The sequence below is a fragment of the Siphateles boraxobius genome, unplaced genomic scaffold, assembly GCF_051911475.1.
Source record: "Siphateles boraxobius isolate OS27281-9 unplaced genomic scaffold, OSU_SipBor_1 103, whole genome shotgun sequence".
Taxonomy (NCBI): domain Eukaryota; kingdom Metazoa; phylum Chordata; class Actinopteri; order Cypriniformes; family Leuciscidae; genus Siphateles; species Siphateles boraxobius.
In genome coordinates this window covers 64556-90000 of record NW_027508704.1, presented here as the reverse complement: position 1 = coordinate 90000, position 25445 = coordinate 64556, and the positions used below count along the sequence as shown (strand labels likewise).

At 42.1% G+C, this 25445-nt stretch overlaps 1 protein-coding gene across 1 annotated transcript in view; it reads left to right on the top strand.

The window, feature by feature from the left end:
- Nucleotides 1-25445, top strand: part of dnah9 (dynein, axonemal, heavy chain 9) — a 135342-nt gene that overhangs the window by 82332 nt on the left and 27565 nt on the right. The window contains exons 49-59 of the mRNA XM_077245650.1: nt 4670-4930; nt 5972-6397; nt 7043-7162; nt 8109-8297; nt 9107-9342; nt 9423-9545; nt 11985-12189; nt 14272-14436; nt 17192-17332; nt 24022-24192; nt 24289-24411. Coding sequence (XP_077101765.1) covers nt 4670-4930; nt 5972-6397; nt 7043-7162; nt 8109-8297; nt 9107-9342; nt 9423-9545; nt 11985-12189; nt 14272-14436; nt 17192-17332; nt 24022-24192; nt 24289-24411 — 2160 coding nt within the window. The remainder of the gene's footprint in view (nt 1-4669; nt 4931-5971; nt 6398-7042; nt 7163-8108; nt 8298-9106; nt 9343-9422; nt 9546-11984; nt 12190-14271; nt 14437-17191; nt 17333-24021; nt 24193-24288; nt 24412-25445) is intronic.

The following is a 25445-nucleotide window of genomic DNA, read 5'->3' as shown; positions in this document are numbered from 1 at the left end:
CTTAAAGTTTTGACCAGTCTGGAAGAAATAAATCAGACCAGACTAAGCAGTTTATGCGACTGGACTATCCCTTTTGAGTTGACATTAATCACCCAAACTCCTCATTGCCACTGATGCCGAGTTCACACTGCTCGATTTTAGGCCCGATTTTCACTCGCCAACAGGTTTTGCGAAATCACCGTCAACTGCCTGAAATTAGAGGCAAACCAGTGCTCGTTCACGCGAGTGACAGTCACGCAGTGTGAGTTATCAAAGACGCCATCTGACAGTGTGAGATATTTGACATGATCAAAATCTGGACCTGTTGGCGCTTCAAAATCCTGCGGTGTGAATGTGTTCTGACCGAGAACTACAGCGGTGGTGGCCTACAGCCAATGAGAGAGCAAGGAAGTTATAGACCAGAATATCTGCTTTACAGTTATATCAAACAGAAACGAAGCACAAACACCCGCTTGCCCAGACGCCACAGCGGCGCATTAACCCTCGCTCTCCTGAGCAGAACACAGTCTCCGATCTCTCCCTGATTATCTGTTTATATTCCTCCTCTTCACTGCAACTCAGCACACAGACCATTCGGATCGCAGGCTTCTTGAAGGCTGTCTTTCATTTTTAATAATAATTCTAGTCTCGAGAACAGTGCTTGGACGAGTTTAAAATCATGCAATGGGAACTATAAGTGTGTTCTCAGCAACACTTGTGCTAATTATTCTGAGGCGTTATTTCTTCTCTCATGCTTGCTTCTGTTTGAGCCGCATTATGCCTTCTGACGGATCGAATACTGTGTGTGTGTGTGTGTGTGTGGTCCTCAGGTAATGGATTGGGGATCTGTCCTCGCTCCCACCAGCCTTTAGATGGAAAGCTATCAGAAAGCTCATTTAAACGCAGAGATTATACTTGCTAGGGGCGAGAGGGGAAGAAATGTAAAATCAAAATCCACACACACTTTACGCTATTGTACTGTTAGAGATCGACGCCCACCAGAATAACCTATTTACATTAACGGCAGAGAGCCGGCCTGGCTAGAAATCAAAATTAAAAGTAGGTGCTAATGAGGCAGAAAGGTTATTAATGGAGCTCCAGGCTGCTTTATTGAGGTGGGACCCGCTAACATGTAATTAGCGGATATCAATTCAAGCTAGTTTGTCCCGCTCGCATTCGGGGGCGTCGAGGTGGACCGGCTGCTTTGCTTTTTATTTGTTTTATAGCCACTCATTAAGCGTTTCATCTTAAATGAGAATCTGTGTTGTTTTTCTTTGCTCAAAATAAGCATGTTTATGATGCAACCTTCTTAATGACGATCAGAGCGGCCCGGGTTTATGGTCACGGTCCCGCTTTGTGTACTATCTAGAGTTCGTTTGCCTATTTATCTCAAACTGTCTCTTTTAAGATGACTCATGATATTTTAACCAGCCTATATTACGCTTGTGTTCTTTGATGTAAACTTGTGAAGATGAGAATCGTCTCTCTGACTGAAGAGGATCATTACAGTCGTTTCATGTAGTTTGAGAAACTTCCATCGAGAGCTTGAAGAGTGCTTCTGACTGCGCTTCCAGGGCAATTAGTCCTCCATCATCTTTACCTCCTATTCATCAGTGTAATTACCCACATGATAGCAACTTGATTCTGTGGGCATCGCAGGGTTTTGCTACCCGAGGGCAGTCTGGCTTCCTGGAGGATAATCAGCAGGTTTGGAGCAGATTCGAGAGGAGTCTGGGATTGCTGGAGAACTGCTTCGGCGTGCCTTATTTGACTATTTGTTTGCTGTGGGATTGAGTCTGACAACAGTTGTTCAGCTAATTGCGTATTTCGCCCAATTTTCTCTCCCGATCGGCTTTTCCCGCTCTGACTCTGTTTGCCTCGCAGAATAAGTGCCAATCGCATAATCCATTGTGACATATAAAAACAAAAAGACGTTCATTACCAAACGTTCATTCGCCTCGAGGGATTGTCATTTATCTCTTAAAACTTCCAGCGCTCAATTCTCCGATAATATCACTAATATTATTTCACAATGACTCCAGAACAAAAACAAATAGCCTGTTATTCAAAACAACTGGTGATGCAATTAGTTGATGACAGAAAGCTCATTAGCTCCTCGACAGACTTTAATACTGAATAATAAATACAGCATAAATATTATTATGATGCCACTTTATAATAAGGTCCCATACATTTACAGCATTTATTAGTTTTTTATCATAATTAGGGTTATAATTATATATTATATACAGACATCAGATATAATTTCTTATATTTTTTTACTAGTGTGTGCAAGACACTATAGTTCATTAGTTCATAGTTCATATCCAGGTGAGGAGAGCAAAATAAAGTGAACTGTGACATATTATACCCAAATACTCTTCATACAGTGACTACCAGTAACACAAATTTGGGACCAAAAATGATTCGGACACTTTGAGCTGATCATGTTTTGCTGAAGTGTTTTTTCTTTAATTGCTAATGCACCTTTTTACACACAGACTGAACAACACGAAGCATTGCTTGGTGACTGGTTGAGCTAAACTGGTATTATCTAATTGTGTAGTTAAATTTAACAGCTGACAGATATTCAACATAATTCATGTGTGAGAGTCTAACAGAAGGACGGACAAAACCAGTGAAATATCAACTGAGTTCTTGTCAGATTTTATTATCATTTTGTAAACTATAGTGAATAAACTGTGATAATGTGAGAAATGTTGAAGTCTGAATATATTCTGGTTTGACTGTATATAATTGTTGTGTGTGTTGGTTTGACTGTATATAATTGTTGTGTGTGTTGGTTTGACTGTATATAATTGGTGTGTGTGTTGGTTTGACTGTATATAATTGTTGTGTGTGTTAGTTTGACTGTATATAATTGGTGTGTGTGTTGGTTTGACTGTATATAATTGTTGTGTGTGTTAGTTTGACTGTATATAATTGTTGTGTGTGTTAGTTTGACTGTATATAATTGGTGTGTGTGTTGGTTTGACTGTATATAATTGTTGTGTGTGTTGGTTTGACTGTATATAATTGTTGTGTGTGTTGGTTTGACTGTATATAATTGTTGTGTGTGTTGGTTTGACTGTATATAATTGTTGTGTGTGTTGGTTTGACTGTATATAATTGTTGTGTGTGTTGGTTTGACTGTATATAATTGTTGTGTGTGTTAGTTTGACTGTATATAATTGGTGTGTGTGTTGGTTTGACTGTATATAATTGGTGTGTGTGTTGGTTTGACTGTATATAATTGTTGTGTGTGTTGGTTTGACTGTATATAATTGTTGTGTGTGTTGGTTTGACTGTATATAATTGTTGTGTGTGTTGGTTTGACTGTATATAATTGGTGTGTGTGTTGGTTTGACTGTATATAATTGGTGTGTGTGTTGGTTTGACTGTATATAATTGTTGTGTGTGTTGGTTTGACTGTATATAATTGGTGTGTGTGTTGGTTTGACTGTATATAATTGTTGTGTGTGTTGGTTTGACTGTATATAATTGTTGTGTGTGTTAGTTTGACTGTATATAATTGGTGTGTGTGTTGGTTTGACTGTATATAATTGGTGTGTGTGTTGGTTTGACTGTATATAATTGTTGTGTGTGTTGGTTTGACTGTATATAATTGTTGTGTGTGTTGGTTTGACTGTATATAATTGTTGTGTGTGTTGGTTTGACTGTATATAATTGGTGTGTGTGTTGGTTTGACTGTATATAATTGGTGTGTGTGTTGGTTTGACTGTATATAATTGGTGTGTGTGTTGGTTTGACTGTATATAATTGTTGTGTGTGTTGGTTTGACTGTATATAATTGTTGTGTGTGTTGGTTTGACTGTATATAATTGTTGTGTGTGTTGGTTTGACTGTATATAATTGTTGTGTGTGTTGGTTTGACTGTATATAATTGGTGTGTGTGTTGGTTTGACTGTATATAATTGTTGTGTGTGTTGGTTTGACTGTATATAATTGGTGTGTGTGTTGGTTTGACTGTATATAATTGTTGTGTGTGTTGGTTTGACTGTATATAATTGTTGTGTGTGTTGGTTTGACTGTATATAATTGGTGTGTGTGTTGGTTTGACTGTATATAATTGGTGTGTGTGTTGGTTTGACTGTATATAATTGTTGTGTGTGTTGGTTTGACTGTATATAATTGGTGTGTGTGTTGGTTTGACTGTATATAATTGTTGTGTGTGTTGGTTTGACTGTATATAATTGTTGTGTGTGTTGGTTTGACTGTATATAATTGTTGTGTGTGTTGGTTTGACTGTATATAATTGGTGTGTGTGTTGGTTTGACTGTATATAATTGTTGTGTGTGTTAGTTTGACTGTATATAATTGGTGTGTGTGTTGGTTTGACTGTATATAATTGGTGTGTGTGTTAGTTTGACTGTATATAATTGTTGTGTGTGTTAGTTTGACTGTATATAATTGGTGTGTGTGTTGGTTTGACTGTATATAATTGTTGTGTGTGTTGGTTTGACTGTATATAATTGTTGTGTGTGTTAGTTTGACTGTATATAATTGGTGTGTGTGTTGGTTTGACTGTATATAATTGTTGTGTGTGTTAGTTTGACTGTATATAATTGTTGTGTGTGTTAGTTTGACTGTATATAATTGGTGTGTGTGTTGGTTTGACTGTATATAATTGGTGTGTGTGCATGTATTGCTGATTTCTGCGGTGTCTCAGGTGGACGATCTGAAGGCCAAGCTGGCGGCGCAGGAGGTGGAGCTGAAGCTGAAGAACGAGAGCGCTGATAAACTGATCCAGGTCGTGGGAGTGGAGACGGAGAAGGTGGCGAAGGAGAAGACCGTGGCTGATGACGAGGAGAGGAAGGTGGCCATCATCGCAGAGGAAGTGATGCGCAAACAGAGAGACTGTGAGGAGGACCTGGCTAAAGCCGAACCTGCGCTCATAGCGGCTCAGGAGGCGCTCAACACTCTCAACAAGGTCCGACATCTCACTTTATAATATACACTACCGTTCAGAAGTTATGGAGCCGTAAGATTTTTAATGTTTTTAAAAGAAGTCTCTTCTGCTCACCAAGGCTGCATTTATTTGATTAAAAATACTTAAAAAGCAGTAATATTGTTAAATATTATGACAATTTAAAATCACTGTTTTCTATTTTAATATATTTTAAAATGCAATTTATTCCTGTGATCAAAGCTGAATTTTCAGCATCATTACTCCAGTCTTCAGTGTCACATGATCCTTCAGAAATCACTATAATATGATGATTTGATGCTCAAGAAACATTTATGATTATTATCAGTGTTGAAAACAGATTCTTTGATGAATGGAAAGTTCAAAAGAACAGCATTTATTTGAAATAGAATATTTTGTAACATTATAAATGTCTTTAATCTGTTGATCAATTGAATTAATCCTTGATGAATAAAAGTATTGATTTCTTTTATTTCTTTCCCCCATAAAATAAAATAAAAATTCTTACTGACTTATTAAAGAAGTTTAATGTTACAAAAGCTTTCTATTTCATATAAATGCTGTTCTTTTGAACTCTCTATTCATCAAAGAGTGCGGAAATAAAAAAAGTAAATAACTGTTTTCAACACTGATAATAATCATAAATGTTTCTTGAGCATCAAATCATCATATTATAGTGATTTCTGAAGGATCATGTGACACTGAAGACTGGAGTAATGATGCTGAAAATTCAGCTTTGATCACAGGAATAAATTACACTTTACTATATATTCACATAGAAAACAGCTGATTTACATTACAATAATATTTAACAATATTACAGTTTTTTTGTGTATTTTTAATCAAATAAATACGCCCTTGGTGAGCAAAAGAGACTTATTTTCAAAACATAAAATATCTTACTGATCCTAAACCTTTGACGGGTAGTGTATGTATGTATGTATGTATAACTATATTTTTATATACTGTAGAGTATTGAAGTTTTTTAGAAGGTCTGCTCACTGTATATTTTTCTTGTTTTGCCCCTTTTCTTCGTGTTTCTAGAACAATCTGACGGAGCTGAAGTCGTTCGGTGCGCCTGTAGCCGCTGTGACGAACGTGACGGCCGCTGTGATGGTGTTAGCGGCTCCCGGCGGCCGCGTTCCCAAAGACCGCAGCTGGAAGGCAGCCAAAGTGATGATGGCGAAGGTTGACGCCTTCCTCGATTCGCTGATCAATTTCAAGAAGGAAAACATTCACGAGAACTGTCTCAAAGCCATCAAGCCGTACCTGCAGGACCCAGACTTCCAGCCGGAGCTCATCGCAGCTAAATCTAACGCGGCCGCAGGCCTGTGCTCATGGGTCATCAACATCGTGAAGTTTTATGAGGTTTACTGCGAGGTGGAGCCCAAGAGACAAGCCCTGAGCAAAGCTAACAGTGACCTGGCCACCGCGCAGGACAAGCTCTCCGTCATCAAGGCTAAGATCAACGTGAGTTTCTGATCAACAGCAGCGACAAGACTAGAATAGCCCGTGTAAACACACTTATATAGGTTGCTGACAAGTATGCTATATATATAAATATGGTATACCTTCTACGAACATTTTGAACATTTTAATGTATCAAACTGTTATCGTTACGCATACAGATTAAATGGCCTCGTATTAATTACGATAAAATGAATGTGACACCACAGTATTGTTTAAAATGAATTATTGAAGGGAAACAGTGGAAAGTGTTGAAGAGCATAAAAGCTTGACCTAAGACCTTTATCCATTTACATTTGTGTGCATTTTTACATAAAATCGTGATGTAGATAAAAATTGATTTATTTATTTATTTTCTTGTATTATCTCTTTATATCCTTTCCTTAATTTTTTAATTACTTCACATTATTTGTATTCTATATACTCTATTTCTGCACTATGTATTCACTTTAGCAATATTCTAAATGTCTCTCAGACTATAGATCAGTTTGACTGGTTGAATGTGTTAAAACTACACACTGCTTTATACAGTCTTTACATATATCCACACAAGCACACGTGAGTTCAGCATTGGGGTTTACAAGTAACGTGTGATTAAAATGTGTGATTCAAACGTTCTTATAACATCCTGCCTTCTTCTCTCGACAGCAACTGAATGAGAACTTGGCGAAGCTGATGGCTAAGTTTGAGAAGGCCACGACAGACAAGCTGCGGTGCCAACAGCAGGCCGAGACCACAGCGCTCACCATCGCGCTCGCTAACCGCCTGGTGAGCCAATCAGAGACTTCATTACGGAGAAATAGATGAGCAAGCCAAACAGAAAAACATGAATAATAATTAAAATGCAGCAAACCCCGAGAATCAGTAATTTCTGCTGTGCACTGAAGCGTGCAGCTCTTCTCGTCAGCAGTTAATCACACAAACACACAAACACACACATATGCGGCAGAGCTGGTGTTTGCTGAAGCACACATATAAACCATTGTTTGATCTGGGAATGATTGTGACCCGCGGTGTGCGAGGGGTTAAAGGTGAAGTGTGTCATTTCCTCACCATTACCACCAGTAGTAATTACCACTTTAGTGTTACTAAAAACAGCATCATTTCAGGAGAAACACACAGGCCACAGATGTCAGACGTACTGCAATTCTGAGTCTTTTAGAAAATCTACTTTTCACAAAAAATAAAAAAAATATATATATACTAGGGATGCACCGAAATTTCGGCTGCCGAAAATGCCATTCCGTTTTTCCCTGAAAGAGAAAAAAGGACGAAAATATGCCGCCCGCTTTGTAGGACTACTTTATTTTGATAATACGCGAAAAAATAAATCTGTTAAATCTGATTCTGCTGCATAGAACTGAATGATGAATAATATGTTGATATATTGATATTAATACATTGATATTTAATATTATTTTAATGTAGGCCTATTTTCTGTCAAATTTTTGTGTTACTTGAAATAAAAGTGTGGTTATTTTATTTATTCAGATTCATTAAATGATTATATTTAATTAAAAAGTTTAATAATACAATTATACAAAAAACGAATTTAAAATAAGATTTTTTTATTTTTAAGTAATTTTCGGTTTCGTTTTCGGCCCAGAATTTTCATTTCGGTGCATCACTAATATATACTGTATATTACTTTGAAGTTTAATGAGTGCTTTCTGTGAGTGTTTTGAGTGATCTTGTGCGGTTGTGTGTGTGTCAGGTCGGGGGTCTGGCGTCGGAGAACGTGCGCTGGGCCGAAGCCGTGAAGACCTTTAAGAGTCAGGAGGAGACTCTGTGTGGAGACGTGCTCCTCATCACTGCGTTCGTCTCTTATCTGGGATACTTCACCAGACGCTACCGCCTGGAGCTGATGGACAACACCTGGAGGCCGTACCTCAGCCAGCTCGAGGTCTGGTCACAGCTCAATCTCAGCTTTCATTTCAACAATTACATGTGCATGTTTGATTAAGGCCAATGTGGCTTTCCTTTGAAATCTACAAGCATAACTGCTTCCTTTGTGTGTCGAGCGAAACGGTTCTGGAACAAGAACACATGTGGGCGGGGCTTGACTGTGTCCGTGGGGAATTGATTGGATGGTTGTGGTTTGCTATTGGCTGATCTCATGTGAGTGACAGGTTATAGCCCCGCCCACATCGTCAGAGAAGAGAAGAGATGCTGCAAGAGGAACTTATTCTGATTCAAGAATTATCCATTTTGATTTCATGGTGACTTTAATCGTTTAAAATGCATAATGTAAAAAGGGTTCATAGACAGACGTAGGCTCAGACTCGCTCTCACTCACTATTATATGTTCGGTGTAAAACGAAACTGTTGTCATGTTTTACTGCAGGACAGCAGATGCGAGTGTGTGTTCTGTCATCTGTGCAGGACTGTGATATGAAGAGTGTGTGAAGTAACATATTCCAGCAGCTGTGTGAGAGTGAACAGCACATAACAGGCACAATACCGCTATAAACATGAATATCTATTGGTGCAATATGCATCACATGACTAAACTTACGTCCTCGGTTTCACAGTCCACACTACAACGCGAAAACGGCATTTTCAAATCGATCCACTTTGGAAAGCGTTTTCAAAAAGCTTTGTTTTCATTAATAAGAACGCCGTCTCAGTGTGACGGAAGGCCAATCGGAGAGAAAAAGACATTAGTGTGGAGAAGGCCTGAGTATCCGCCAGTCATCGCCTGTTGTCCCGCAGGTGCCGATCCCGGTGACTCCCGGCCTGGACCCGCTCACCATGCTCACGGACGACGCTGACATCGCCACCTGGCAGAACGAGGGGCTCCCTGCGGACCGCATGTCCACGGAGAACGCCACCATCCTCACCAGCTGCGAGCGCTGGCCCCTCATGGTGGACCCGCAGCTGCAGGGCATCAAGTGGATCAAACACCGGTACGGGGAGGACCTGCGCATCATCAGGATCGGCCAGAGAGGGTACGCACTATACGCTCACAACCGACCTTACTGAGTCTGCTTGGGTCATCATTAAAGCTGACTCCTGCACTGTCACACAGATATCTGGACTCCATTGAAAGGGCTTTATCTGTGGGGGAAGTCGTCCTCATCGAGAACTTAGAAGAGGCGGTGGATCCGGTGCTCGGGCCGCTGCTCGGCCGGGAGACGATCAAGAAAGGACGGTGAGAGTGTTTAAATCACCTTATTAATAATATTGGATAAAAACAGGGGCCGGATTTGCTAAACATTCTTAAGAATAAAATTCTTCTTAACTGCCAAATTCTTCTTAGTTTCTAACTTAAGAAAAAGATAAGAATATTTTGTATTCCCAAAAAATCTTCTTATGAATTTTCTTAACAACTTTCTTAAGAAGTTTTTCGTGAATCCGGTCCCTGGCTCATAATTCTTGTTTGCTTTTGTTGACATATTACAGTTAGGGTAAAGGTTTTTACAAAAGGGTTTTCTCTTTTTATCACTCCATAAATCAGAAAATACTGTCAACAGACGGAAAACAAATACATTTCCACCATGTTTTCAGGAATGAAATGTTATATAAATCAGGCCAATGATAATAAGAGCAAACCTCCTGAATATAGATATGAATGAAACTGTGTGTGAAGCTGCTGAAGTGGAGATTAATGACTCAAACTCTCTGCCTGAAAAGATGTGTATTGAGTTTGAAATCTACACACGCTAAGAGATAAAGTGCAATAAAAGAAACACTTAAATGTGCCTTTTGGATGATTTCATTCCTCTAGTCTGAAAGAAGAAGCAAAATAGAGTTCTAAACTGAGCAGTGCATGAAGATCACTGGGTTTGCCGGTAATGTCTCGCCTTAAAACACTGTCGCATGAAGGTTTTTTGTTGTTGTTTAAATTGATTATTGTGTTATTTATTCACGTCACCTCTGTCCAAACCTGTATGATGTTTTTTTTGTGTGTATGTTTTTAAACACAAAAGGGATATTGTGTTCCATATTTTTGAGTTTGACAGTGTCTAACTTTCTCCTCCTTTGATGTAGCATGAGAGTAGGGCAGGGGCGGTATGGGTTTTTTATAACCGCGGTTGAAAAGCAGGATATTCCCGCGGTATAGCGGTGAACCGCTTTAAATACACACAACCCCCCCTCCCCCCGACAGACTTTAGCGCACACACCAGAAGTAATTTTTGCTAGACAGACTTTGTGAAATATTGTCACATACATCCAAAAAAACAAGCACATTTTGAAATAGTCAAATTTTCATCAAGCAGTAATTTGGCATGAACCAATCACTGAATAGATTTCCTCATTTAAGAAAATTCTCAGATACATTCGGATTGAATTCATAATTTTCAGGAAAATACATTATGATGTTCACATTGGAAATGAAAGATGAACACCTTTTCCAACATGTCTTAATTACAAAAATTATATTCCATATTTATGTTTACATAATATAATGTTATTTTTTATTTAATCTATGTCGATTATATGAAAAGTGAACAGCATGAGTAAGATAGGATCATAAGATCAGACATGATTTTGACGACTTTATTAAGTTTTGTTTTGTAGAAAGCCTTTCTTTGAATTACATTTCGTTTTGTATAAATTTTATCTTAATTTTAATCGCTGTTTCATTAACTAATTGCCTGGAATTAATAAATAAGAAGCAAATATAGCAGACATATAATCAGGAGGACGTGGAGGCGCCGGTGTGATCTCTTGCGCGTGAACTGGAGCTCGTCTCAAATTAAACCGAAACTCGGCGTATAGGCTAGGCCTACTTGCCTTACAGACAGGAGAAATAAATAGAAAGCTTTCTACTTTTAAACAAAATTCAAAACGAAAAGTTTAAAATTTTAGGCTACAGTAGCCTAGTCAGGTAAGGTCAGGTTTGCCGATGTGCGTTATAGGCCATTTATTTATCTATTTTTATCCCTGTGCGCCGATCGGAGACGGAGTTCACTGCTGATATTGGGGATACAACATAGCCAATACACTAGTGACTTTAGCCTTTAAATATCTTTGCTGCATTGGATCAGTGTTCTTTCTAGAACAGCCAAGAGCTTTCTAGCCTCGCGACAGCAGCGCCTCGCATCGCTCATACACCTTAAAACAGTCAGCGCCGCGGATGCAGTTTCGAAAATTGATGAAAAAACGTTGGTGCGGGTGGATGGCGGACAGATGATGAGTTTTGTGATGCGGTTGCGGATGAAATAATAATAGCCCATCCGCGCATCTCTAATGCGAATGGAATGTTATTATGCGTCCTGGAACATCGCGCTCCTCAACTCTCGAAAGGTCGGATTTGCTCCATCTTTTGATGATAAGTTTTGTTTAGAAAACCTTGAATCCATGTTAGCCACAATATCATTAGACATAATCCATGTCATTAGAATCAATGAATCCATGTCATTAGACACAACGTGCACACATGTGGAGGCCAATGTTTTTTTTTTCTTTTTGCGGTGATGACGGTGACGAGCTCAGACCCGCGATTGGAGTCACATGACCGCGGTATTGCGGTAATGCGGTAACCGTCCCAGCCCTACATGAGGGGAAGAAAGTCCTACAGATGTGGAGCATCATCATGGCACCAGCAGTAAATAATGAGCTAATTCTCATTTTTAATCCTCAACAGCTACATAAAGATTGGTGACAAGGAGTGCGAGTACAACCCCAGTTTCCGGCTGATCCTTCACACGAAGCTGGCGAACCCTCACTACCAGCCGGAGCTGCAGGCTCAGTGTACGCTGGTGAACTTCACCGTGACCCGGGACGGGCTGGAGGACCAGCTCCTGGCAGCTGTGGTCAGCATGGAGAGACCCGACCTGGAGGAGCTCAAGGTGATCGCTTACAGGGACAGTTCACACAAACATTACATTAGCCCATGATTTACTCCCTCGACCCATCCTAGGTGTGTATGACATTCTGTCAGACCAATACAGTCAGAGTTATATTAAACAATGTCAGAGTAATACGATGCGCTGCTGATATTTACACTACTTCTGGCGTCATGAGTTGCGTAAGTTGCGCTTTAGGTGTAAGTAGAGGCTGCATATGTTCGTTTGGCTGGAAGCTCGAATTTTACTCTGTAACATGTTAAATATGGATATTTTTTCTTACACAAACACATGGCTTCGCTTCAGAAGGTCTTTATTGACCCCTGAAGCCTGTGGAGCACTTTATGATGGACAGATTCATGATGGTTTCAGACTCTGATTGTATTCGTCTGAAAGAAGAATGTCATATACACCTAGCATGGCATGAGGGAGAGTTGCTGTATGACAGGCGATTATGAGCTTAATTGGATTCATCAGTTTCTGAGGTCTACATTGGCTGAAGTTATGCATGCGTATCAGAATAGATGATGACATTTCCCAGAGAGCGCCTGTGTGTTCTCACCTTTACTTTACAAAAGGTTAATTAGTGGTGCACTATTTGCTCCATGCAAACCATGAAATTAGCCCATGATTGTATATAATTAGCACAAGCTTACCCTAAGCAATTTTGCTGATGACCAATGAGAGCTTTGCCTATCGGTAACACATTTGCAAATGTACCATATTACCATTAGTTTATTAGCATAACATTACTGCAAGTAATTAGCTGGAATGGTCAAGCCAATGGTCCCCATTAATCCTCTCACTTTCCCCAGAGGAAGCTTCTTTTATTTATTTGTTCAGCTTTACTTCATTCCGTCTTCCTGAAATGTGTGTCTGAAGCTGAGGGGTTTTATTTGCGAACGAATTACACCAAACCAAAGAAGTGTTTTAATAACTGACAGGCAGTGAGTGCGGTTATTTCTAGACATGTGCATCCCATAGAATTGATACGTTACTTAATGAAGCTTGATTAATTAGTGTTTCCAAGCTGAGATCCTAAGGATGGGGAAAATGCTGCCGAACTCTCCTATCGTCTTAATTAATATTAAAAGTTGTAGAAAGTGTGACAGTCCCTTAACGTCGAGTAAGATGAGTTATCGTTACACTCTGTCCGGTCTTTACCGGATTTTATAATTAGATCTTATGCAACCACACCACAGGGATGCTGCTTTTATTTAGATGATTTTTAGAGGGTTTGTTCATATTCCCTTGCTTGTGTTTTACATCACGCAATGCCATCATTAATTGCGGTGAGTTTATCTTATCACAGCCTTCACATTGAGATCTGCACATCTCAAGGCCATTAGATCAAGTAAATGCCACTGTGATCACGCATCAGTCTCACTAATGAGCAGGAGAATCTGCTGTTCTCAAATCAACCAAACACACTGTCTGTTGCTCAGATGAACCTGTAAGTGCACTAAGGTTCTTCACAGTAAGGCTCTCAGCTGCTGGTTAATTGTTTGTTTTTCAGCTCCAGGGTAATTGGACACACAAGATGCCAGTGCAAAATGTAATCATTAATGACTGACTCATTAGGAAGGGCTAGTTTCCCAAACCGGTTTTCCTCCTCTCTGATGAGCCGTCGCACGGCAAAGTCCAGATCTTTGACCCGAGCTCTTGTGATTTTGTATTTGTAGAAGATCCTAAAAGCGCTCCAGTGGCCGCGGGCCAAGCGACGCTATTATAGGTTTGTTTCGTGCTGATTGACCTCTTCAGGGATGTACTGTGTCCTGACAGGCCACTATGAGAGTTTCTGAGATGACGGCTCTCTGAGCGTGTCTGTGTGATTGCGGTCCAGGTCGTCGCTCGTGTGCATTAGTTTCTCTATCAAACGTAAGGATTGGATCCATCAGCATTGACAGTCCCGTCACACTCGGGCGCTTGTGGTGTTTGATGTGTTTGGCGAGAGGAAGTCTGTTAATCGCTGTTAAATTCAAAGACGACTGCATATATTGATCTCGGATGCCCTCTGATGTGCCTGAGTTTACCCCGTGGCCCTTGTTTTATCTCACATGTCTTTCTGTGTCTTTTACTTTGTAGTCAAACCTCACAAAGCAGCAGAACGGCTTCAAAATCACTTTGAAAACTCTGGAGGACAACCTGCTCTCACGCCTGTCCTCGGCGTCCGGGAACTTCCTCGGGGACATCGAGCTGGTGGAGAACTTGGAGATCACCAAACGAACAGCGGCAGAGATCGAAGTCAAGGTGCGTTTGTGTGTTTCACGACTGTACAGAACACATGTGCTACATGATAATGGTTGCAGTAGAAGGTGCCACAGTTTACAGTTTGATAAAAGCACAACAATTTCAATAAGTATATATATATATATATATATATATCTCATTATACACTTTACAATAAGTTTTCATTTGTTAATGATAGTCAGTGGTGGAAAGAGTACTGAAAAAACATACTCAAGTAAAAGTACCATTACATTCCAAAAAATGTAGTGTGGGTAGAGTAAAAAGTACTTGTCCAAAAAACTACTTGAGTAAGAGTAAAAAAGTAGCTTATTTAAAAGTACTCATGAGTAGTGAGTACTGAGCTGCGGATTCTACCCCTTATAATAAACACTGTGCACTACAATTTATAAATGTAAAAAAAATTGCACATACTGTAATTCACATTATATTTTGTTCTTTGTCAGAAAAATTGAAGAATATCTATCATCCATCTTTTTAAAATGCATCAAATCAGTACACTCCTGTGATTAAAATCACCATTTAAATCATATTATTTGGGGGGGAAAAGCATTTAAAATTAGGCGAAAGGCCACTGGGCCTGAGCATGCTTTTGTTGCACATAGAATATCAATATTCATAACTGTGTAAAGAATTCAAAAACCTTTAGAAACTCATATGATAGTTCAGCATCACACACCATGAGATGGGTTAAATAGAGAGATTAAAAAATACCCAATTTCTCTCCAAAACGGTAGCAATGTTAGTGTTTTGATAAATGAGAATCACTAATATTATCAGATTACCCAGCCCGATCTCACGGCAATTCGTACGAATTTTACGAGGTGGCTAATTCGTACGAATTTGTACGAATGACCTACCCCTGACCCCGCCCTTAAACCCACCCATCACGTGGGTTCAGACAAATCGAGGTGGCTAATTCGTACGAGTGAGGTTGTACGAATTCATACGAATTAGCCACTTTTTAATCACTTGTACAAGTTCGTACGAATTGTTCGTGAGATAGAGTTGAATTACCTCACATAATGCACTGAAAAAGGCTAAGATAGTGAGCTAACACTAATTTCACACTTTTTAATTCCATAAATATGTTACAATTTAAACGTAAATGCACATTGGTCTAGAAGGGTGGCATCATCCCTTACATTTTACACGGCTACATTTACACACATTGTAAGGAAAATTGTGCATTAAATAGGGAAGTTATATCCAGAAAACTTTTACAAAAGAAACAAACAAACACACACACACACACACACAAATGCATGTCTCTTTGTAGTCTCGGCGAAGCTGTTTTATCAGCAGCATCCACACACAAAAAAACCAAAGTTGAACATGAAAAATGTTTTTGCGCAAGTGCACTTGCCAAAGGAAGACGGATTGTATGATGGATCAATCAAAAACCGTCGTTTATTAACGAGCTGTAGTCACGCACTGACAGAAATGCAGTTCAAGTTAACGCCATGTTCATAGAGTGCACTGATTCTGAATCTGGCGGCATGGCGAGCGCGAGACGCGGCAGTGCACAGATCGTGACGCGCGTCTCTCTATAATGTGATTGTGAAGTAAATGGGAGCGGGAATTCACCGCATTATGAACTCATCACGCAATACCCCCAACCTCAGACCAAATGTTAGGCCCTGTAGACAGGCCAGCCTATATAAATATCATTATAAGCAGAAATGTAACTTAGCATATTAGAGGAAGACGCTGATATATGGATTGAATTAATGCGTGAAGAATGCACTTCCACACCAGGCACGAGTAACAGCAGGAATAGGCGGTTAAAGTTTTCTGTGCTTAATTTGATTTTATGACAGTCACGAGACCGATTACTCGATCCAATCACGTTGATGGATAAAAATAAAATAAAATTAAAACAAGCATGTAACGAGTAACGACCACAAACAGAAGGAAAATAGCGGAAAAAGTACCGATACATCACTTAAAATGTACTCGAGTAAAAGTAAAATTACACAATTTTTAAACTACTCAAAAAAGTACAATTTCTGAAAAAAATGACTTAATTACAGTAACGTGAGTATTTGTAATTCGTTACTTCACACCCCTGATGATAGTTAATACAATGTTAATATTAGTTTACAGTGTGTTAACTAAAATGTATCAGCAAACGTTGAGAACAACATTAATATTATTAAAAGCTGTGGAATTATAGTTGTTAGTTGTTAATGTTAACCCAGTTTAATAAAACTTACAGTAAATGCTGTAAGAATATATTGCTCATTGTTAGTTCATTTTAGTTATTGCATTAATTAATGTAACAAATGAGACCTTATTGTTACCCACTTTTGTTCTGTTACCATTCATATAATTGCTTGCGTTACATACAGGATTTCAATTAATTATGGTTAATTAAAACCTGATGTTAAAATCTACTAATGAAAGTAGTTTTAATCCGGTCTCATTTGTAATCCACAGTAAGAATATATACTGAATATATATATATATATATATATATCAACGTGGCGAGATGGAGACACATCCATATGCTTGTGTTTTACTTTTTACCAATTCAGATTTTATGTGTTTCTGAAATCTTCATATTTGTTCACTATTTGGTTCACTAGTTTATATTAGTTTTTGTGGTGTGGTATATAACACACTTTTGCTATTATTCTGTGATGTTTCATGAGCACGAGTAGTTAAATTCAGCATATGTCAGCCATCCTCGAACCCTGTATTGTCAGATGAATAGTGATGTGTATGTGTGTGTGTGTGTGTGTGTGCGCTGCTACAGGTTAAGGAGGCGAAGGTGACGGAGGCGGAGATCAACGACGCCAGAGAACACTACCGTCCAGCGGCGGCCCGAGCCTCGCTCCTCTACTTCATCATGAACGACCTCAATAAAATACACCCCATGTACCAGTTCTCTCTCAAGGTGCGGATGGAGGAGTGGTGTTCTCGTCGCTCCCAGACAAGTCACAGCGCAGTGTAGTGCTCCTCAGTGTGTTACAGCACTAGCTGACGAGTTATATGCAGTGTAGTGCTCCTCAGTGTGTTACAGCTCTAGCTGGCGAGTTACAGTGCAGTGCAGTGCTCCTCAATGTGTTACAGCTCTAGCTGGCGAGTTACAGTGCAGTGCAGTGCTCCTCAGTGTGTTACAGCACTAGCTGACGAGTTATAGTGCAGTGTAGTGCTCCTCAATGTGTTACAGCTCTAGCTGACGAGTTACAGTGCAGTGTAGTGCTCCTCAGTGTGTGTCACAGCACTAGCTGACGAGTTACAGTGCAGTGTAGTGCTCCTCAATGTGTTACAGCTCTAGCTGACGAGTTACAGTGCAGTGTAGTGCTCCTCAGTGTGTCACAGCACTAGCTGACGAGTTACAGTGCGGTGTAGTGCTCCTCAGTGTGTCACAGCACTAGCTGACGAGTTACAGTGCAGTGTAGTGCTCCTCAATGTGTTACAGCTCTAGCTGACGAGTTACAGTGCAGTGTAGTGCTCCTCAGTGTGTCACAGCACTAGCTGACGAGTTACAGCGCAGTGTAGTGCTCCTCAATGTGTTACAGCTCTAGCTGACGAGTTACAGTGCAGTGTAGTGCTCCTCAGTGTGTCACAGCACTAGCTGACGAGTTACAGTGCGGTGTAGTGCTCCTCAGTGTGTCACAGCTCTAGCTGACGAGTTACAGCGCAGTGTAGTGCTCCTCAGTGTGTCACAGCACTAGCTGACGAGTTACAGCGCGGTGTAGTGCTCCTCAGTGTGTTACAGCACTATCTGACGAGTTATAGTGCAGTGTAGTGCTCCTCAGTGTGTTACAGCACTACCTGACGAGTTACAGCGCAGTGTAGTGCTCCTCAGTGTGTTACAGCACTAGCTGACGAGTTACAGTGCAGTGTAGTGCTCCTCAGTGTGTTACAGCACTAGCTGACGAGTTACAGCGCAGTGTAGTGCTCCTCAATGTGTTACAGCTCTAGCTGACGAGTTACAGTGCGGTGTAGTGCTCCTCAGTGTGTCACAGCACTAGCTGACGAGTTACAGTGCGGTGTAGTGCTCCTCAGTGTGTCACAGCTCTAGCTGACGAGTTACAGCGCAGTGTAGTGCTCCTCAGTGTGTTACAGCACTAGCTGACGAGTTACAGTGCAGTGTAGTGCTCCTCAGTGTGTTACAGCACTAGCTGACGAGTTACAGTGCAGTGTAGTGCTCCTCAGTGTGTTACAGCACTAGCTGACGAGTTACAGTGCAGTGTAGTGCTCCTCAGTGTGTCACAGCACTAGCTGACGAGTTACAGTGCGGTGTAGTGCTCCTCAGTGTGTCACAGCACTAGCTGACGAGTTACAGTGCGGTGTAGTGCTCCTCAGTGTGTCACAGCACTAGCTGACGAGTTACAGTGCAGTGCAGTGCTCCTCAGTGTGTTTCAGCACTAGCTGACGAGTTACAGTGCAGTGTAGTGCTCCTCAGTGTGTTACAGCACTAGCTGACGAGTTACAGTGCAGTGCAGTGCTCCTCAGTGTGTTTCAGCACTAGCTGACGAGTTACAGTGCAGTGTAGTGCTCCTCAGTGTGTTACAGCACTAGCTGACGAGTTATAGTGCAGTGTAGTGCTCCTCAGTGTGTTACAGCACTAGCTGACGAGTTACAGCGCAGTGTAGTGCTCCTCAGTGTGTTACAGCACTAGCTGACGAGTTACAGCGCAGTGTAGTGCTCCTCAGTGTGTCACAGCACTAGCTGACGAGTTACAGTGCAGTGTAGTGCTCCTCAATGTGTTACAGCACTAGCTGACGAGTTACAGTGCAGTGTAGTGCTCCTCAGTGTGTCACAGCACTAGCTGACGAGTTACAGTGCAGTGTAGTGCTCCTCAGTGTGTTACAGCACTAGCTGACGAGTTACAGTGCAGTGTAGTGCTCCTCAGTGTGTCACAGCACTAGCTGACGAGTTACAGTGCAGTGTAGTGCTCCTCAGTGTGTCACAGCACTAGCTGACGAGTTATAGTGCAGTGTAGTGCTCCTCAGTGTGTCACAGCACTAGCTGACGAGTTACAGTGCAGTGTAGTGCTCCTCAATGTGTTACAGCTCTAGCTGACGAGTTACAGTGCAGTGTAGTGCTCCTCAGTGTGTCACAGCACTAGCTGACGAGTTACAGCGCAGTGTAGTGCTCCTCAGTGTGTCACAGCACTAGCTGACGAGTTACAGTGCAGTGTAGTGCTCCTCAGTGTGTCACAGCACTAGCTGACGAGTTACAGTGCAGTGTAGTGCTCCTCAATGTGTTACAGCTCTAGCTGACGAGTTACAGTGCAGTGTAGTGCTCCTCAGTGTGTCACAGCACTAGCTGACGAGTTACAGCGCAGTGTAGTGCTCCTCAGTGTGTTACAGCACTAGCTGACGAGTTACAGCGCAGTGTAGTGCTCCTCAGTGTTTTACAGCACTAGCTGACGAGTTACAGTGCAGTGTAGTGCTCCTCAGTGTGTCACAGCACTAGCTGACGAGTTATAGTGCAGTGTAGTGCTCCTCAGTGTGTCACAGCTCTAGCTGACGAGTTACAGTGCAGTGTAGTGCTCCTCAGTGTGTCACAGCACTAGCTGACGAGTTACAGCGCAGTGTAGTGCTCCTCAGTGTGTTACAGCTCTAGCTGACGAGTTACAGCGCAGTGTAGTGCTCCTCAGTGTGTTACAGCACTAGCTGACGAGTTACAGCGCAGTGTAGTGCTCCTCAGTGTGTCACAGCACTAGCTGACGAGTTACAGCGCAGTGTAGTGCTCCTCAGTGTGTTACAGCACTAGCTGACGAGTTACAGCGCAGTGTAGTGCTCCTCAGTGTGTTACAGCACTAGCTGACGAGTTACAGTGCAGTGTAGTGCTCCTCAGTGTGTTACAGCACTAGCTGACGAGTTACAGTGCAGTGTAGTGCTCCTCAGTGTGTCACAGCACTAGCTGACGAGTTATAGTGCAGTGTAGTGCTCCTCAGTGTGTTACAGCACTAGCTGACGAGTTACAGTGCAGTGTAGTGCTCCTCAATGTGTTACAGCTCTAGCTGACGAGTTACAGTGCAGTGTAGTGCTCCTCAGTGTGTCACAGCACTAGCTGACGAGTTACAGCGCAGTGTAGTGCTCCTCAGTGTGTTGCAGCTCTAGCTGACGAGTTACAGTGCAGTGTAGTGCTCCTCAATGTGTTACAGCTCTAGCTGACGAGTTACAGTGCAGTGTAGTGCTCCTCAGTGTGTTACAGCTCTAGCTGACGAGTTACAGTGCAGTGTAGTGCTCCTCAATGTGTTACAGCTCTAGCTGACGAGTTACAGTGCAGTGTAGTGCTCCTCAGTGTGTCACAGCACTAGCTGACGAGTTACAGCGCAGTGTAGTGCTCCTCAGTGTGTTGCAGCACTAGCTGACGAGTTACAGCGCAGTGTAGTGCTCCTCAGTGTGTTACAGCACTAGCTGACGAGTTACAGTGCAGTGTAGTGCTCCTCAGTGTGTCACAGCACTAGCTGACGAGTTATAGTGCAGTGTAGTGCTCCTCAGTGTGTCACAGCTCTAGCTGACGAGTTACAGTGCAGTGTAGTGCTCCTCAGTGTGTCACAGCACTAGCTGACGAGTTACAGTGCAGTGTAGTGCTCCTCAGTGTGTTACAGCACTAGCTGACGAGTTACAGTGCAGTGTAGTGCTCCTCAGTGTGTTACAGCACTAGCTGACGAGTTACAGTGCAGTGTAGTGCTCCTCAGTGTGTTACAGCACTAGCTGACGAGTTACAGTGCAGTGTAGTGCTCCTCAGTGTGTTACAGCTCTAGCTGACGAGTTACAGTGCAGTGTAGTGCTCCTCAGTGTGTTACAGCACTAGCTGACGAGTTACAGTGCAGTGTAGTGCTCCTCAATGTGTTACAGCTCTAGCTGACGAGTTACAGTGCAGTGTAGTGCTCCTCAGTGTATCACAGCACTAGCTGACGAGTTACAGCGCAGTGTAGTGCTCCTCAGTGTGTTGCAGCTCTAGCTGACGAGTTACAGTGCAGTGTAGTGCTCCTCAATGTGTTACAGCTCTAGCTGACGAGTTACAGTGCAGTGTAGTGCTCCTCAGTGTGTTACAGCTCTAGCTGACGAGTTACAGTGCAGTGTAGTGCTCCTCAATGTGTTACAGCTCTAGCTGACGAGTTACAGTGCAGTGTAGTGCTCTTCAGTGTGTCACAGCACTAGCTGACGAGTTACAGCGCAGTGTAGTGCTCCTCAGTGTGTTGCAGCACTAGCTGACGAGTTACAGCGCAGTGTAGTGCTCCTCAGTGTGTTACAGCACTAGCTGACGAGTTACAGTGCAGTGTAGTGCTCCTCAGTGTGTTACAGCACTAGCTGACGAGTTACAGCGCAGTGTAGTGCTCCTCAGTGTGTTACAGCACTAGCTGACGAGTTACAGTGCAGTGTAGTGCTCCTCAGTGTGTTACAGCACTAGCTGACGAGTTACAGTGCAGTGTAGTGCTCCTCAGTGTGTCACAGCACTAGCTGACGAGTTACAGTGCAGTGTAGTGCTCCTCAGTGTGTTACAGCACTAGCTGACGAGTTACAGCGCAGTGTAGTGCTCCTCAGTGTGTTACAGCACTAGCTGACGAGTTACAGTGCAGTGTAGTGCTCCTCAGTGTGTTACAGCACTAGCTGACGAGTTACAGCGCAGTGTAGTGCTCCTCAGTGTGTCACAGCACTAGCTGACGAGTTACAGTGCAGTGTAGTGCTCCTCAGTGTGTTACAGCACTAGCTGACGAGTTACAGCGCAGTGTAGTGCTCCTCAGTGTGTTACAGCACTAGCTGACGAGTTACAGTGCAGTGTAGTGCTCCTCAGTGTGTCACAGCACTAGCTGACGAGTTACAGCGCAGTGTAGTGCTCCTCAGTGTGTTACAGCACTAGCTGACGAGTTACAGCGCAGTGTAGTGCTCCTCAGTGTGTTACAGCACTAGCTGACGAGTTACAGTGCAGTGTAGTGCTCCTCAGTGTGTTACAGCACTAGCTGACGAGTTACAGTGCAGTGTAGTGCTCCTCAGTGTGTCACAGCACTAGCTGACGAGTTACAGTGCAGTGTAGTGCTCCTCAGTGTGTTACAGCACTAGCTGACGAGTTACAGTGCAGTGTAGTGCTCCTCAGTGTGTTACAGCTCTAGCTGACGAGTTACAGTGCAGTGTAGTGCTCCTCAGTGTGTTACAGCACTAGCTGACGAGTTACAGTGCAGTGTAGTGCTCCTCAGTGTGTTACAGCACTAGCTGACGAGTTACAGTGCAGTGTAGTGCTCCTCAATGTGTTACAGCTCTAGCTGACGAGTTACAGTGCAGTGTAGTGCTCCTCAGTGTGTTACAGCACTAGCTGACGAGTTACAGTGCGGTGTAGTGCTCCTCAGTGTGTTACAGCACTAGCTGACGAGTTACAGCGCAGTGTAGTGCTCCTCAGTGTGTTACAGCACTAGCTGACGAGTTACAGTGCAGTGTAGTGCTCCTCAATGTGTTACAGCTCTAGCTGACGAGTTACAGTGCAGTGTAGTGCTCCTCAATGTGTTACAGCTCTAGCTGACGAGTTACAGTGCAGTGTAGTGCTCCTCAGTGTGTTACAGCACTAGCTGACGAGTTACAGTGCAGTGTAGTGCTCCTCAATGTGTTACAGCTCTAGCTGACGAGTTACAGTGCAGTGTAGTGCTCCTCAGTGTGTTACAGCACTAGCTGACGAGTTACAGTGCAGTGTAGTGCTCCTCAGTGTGTTACAGCACTAGCTGACGAGTTACAGTGCAGTGTAGTGCTCCTCAGTGTGTTACAGCACTAGCTGACGAGTTACAGTGCAGTGTAGTGCTCCTCAGTGTGTTACAGCACTAGCTGACGAGTTACAGTGCAGTGTAGTGCTCCTCAATGTGTTACAGCTCTAGCTGACGAGTTACAGTGCAGTGTAGTGCTCCTCAGTGTGTTACAGCACTAGCTGACGAGTTACAGTGCAGTGTAGTGCTCCTCAGTGTGTCACAGCTCTAGCTGACGAGTTACAGTGCAGTGTAGTGCTCCTCAGTGTGTCACAGCACTAGCTGACGAGTTACAGTGCAGTGTAGTGCTCCTCAATGTGTCACAGCACTACCTGACGAGTTACAGCGCAGTGTTAATGGAACTATTAATAAAGAATCATAAACTCTGAGTTTGAACCAGTGTAATGAATCAACACTGATTAACCCAGATTTTTATTTTATTCTACTGTTTTCTCCCTAACTTCAGCACAGAACTTTTTAAGAAACACTTTATTTTACTGTTCTGAAGAACAGCTTTATAGACATGAATATATTATGAATGTATAGTTAATTTGTGTTCACACTTTCTTGTGTTTTCAGTTATCATGCCGACAAGATACAATCTACAGATATCAAAATAATTGCTGCTTCTTTTGTGTACAAATGAAATGAATGCTGATCTTCCTCAGCACTAGTTACAGAAACATCTCATTAGAGAGAAACTCATTAGTTGTTTGTCCGTCTCTGTCTCTCCTCATTGTTCTCCTGTGTGTGTGTGTGTGTGTGTGTGTGTGTGTGTGTGTGTGTGTGTGTGTGTGTGTGTGTGTGTGTGTGTGTGTGTGTGTGTGTGTGTGTGTGTGTGTGTGTGTGTGTGTGTGTGTGTGTGTGTGTGTGTGGGGGGGGTCCAGGCATTCAGCGTGGTGTTTCAGAAGGCCGTACTGAAAGCTGAGGCCGATGAGAGCTTGAAGCAGCGAGTCTTAAATCTGATCGACAGCATCACGTCATCGGTGTTCCAGTACACGACCCGCGGACTCTTCGAGTGTGACAAGCTTACATACACCGCCCAGCTGGCCTTCCAGGTGAGCATCACACACACACACACACAAACACACACACACACACACACACACACACACAGACACTTCTCCTAAACACATTCTTCATCTCTCCGGCAGGTGTTGCTCATGAGTAAAGAGATCAATCCCCGAGAGCTGGACTTCCTGTTGCGTTACCCAGTGCTTCCTGGAGTGACATCACCAGTGGACTTCCTGTCCGATCACTCCTGGGGCGGCATTAAAGTGAGTTTCATTATAGCATTTATTTCTTTGAAACTGTGCTCATCATATCTTAATATTTGATTGTCAAATCAATTCAGAACCAGGATAAGCTTTAATATCAGGAAAGATTTCGAGTTAAAGCCGATAACATGACACTTTTATGTTTCTGCTTTGGAGTTTGTCGTATAAATCACCATCCACGTTCGTTCCCTGTATGAAAAACATAAGCTCGGATATGCGACATAAGTGTGTGATTCACATTAGAAAGAAATTGAAACACCATGATAGTGAAGGCCCGTTCAGACCAAGAAGCATAAAGATAACTATAACTATATCAGCGTCCACACCGTTTATTCTCAGGTGTGTCGCTGTCTCTTTAAATGCTCAAGCTCCTAAAGCAGGATGGATTCTGATTGGCTGTCAGTGTGTCTATTGTTCATCAGCTGGAAAGAATCGTTCTGAGAGTGATTGCAATGATGCCGTTCCTCTGTGTCGTTATAGAGTTGTGCTGTGGACTCTGATATTCTTTTTTTTTTTTTAGCTAATTTTAGAACTACATTTTTATCGTTATCATAATAGTTATCTTCCTTGGTGTGAACGAGCCTTGAATGATGCGGCCCCGCAAACTATTAATATCCAACACTTTAACTGTATACAGTAAATATTGGCTTTTAATAACTTATTATTGTAGTTGTTATTGTTGTCGTCTTTTTTGGAGTGAACTGTCCTTATTATAATATTAGAATTTGTATTTCACAATCACTTCATCATAGATGGATACAGTTATGAATTCAAAATGACCAAGTGAATAGTAAGAGCCGGTTCTTACGCTGAAAAACATTGGGAAACGGGCCTGATCTACACAACACCGGTTAGCTCGTGGTTTAAGTGCACTGCTTCCACCAGTTTCCATCTATTCTCTTCTGTCCTGAAAAGCGCTTACTAAACATGTGACTCGACGCCCGCTGGTCTCCCGCAGTTATCGTCAGCGCTGCGAATGTAAATCTCATCTCATTTGAGAGTCCATAATGTGCTGAAATCTGCCATTAAGATAT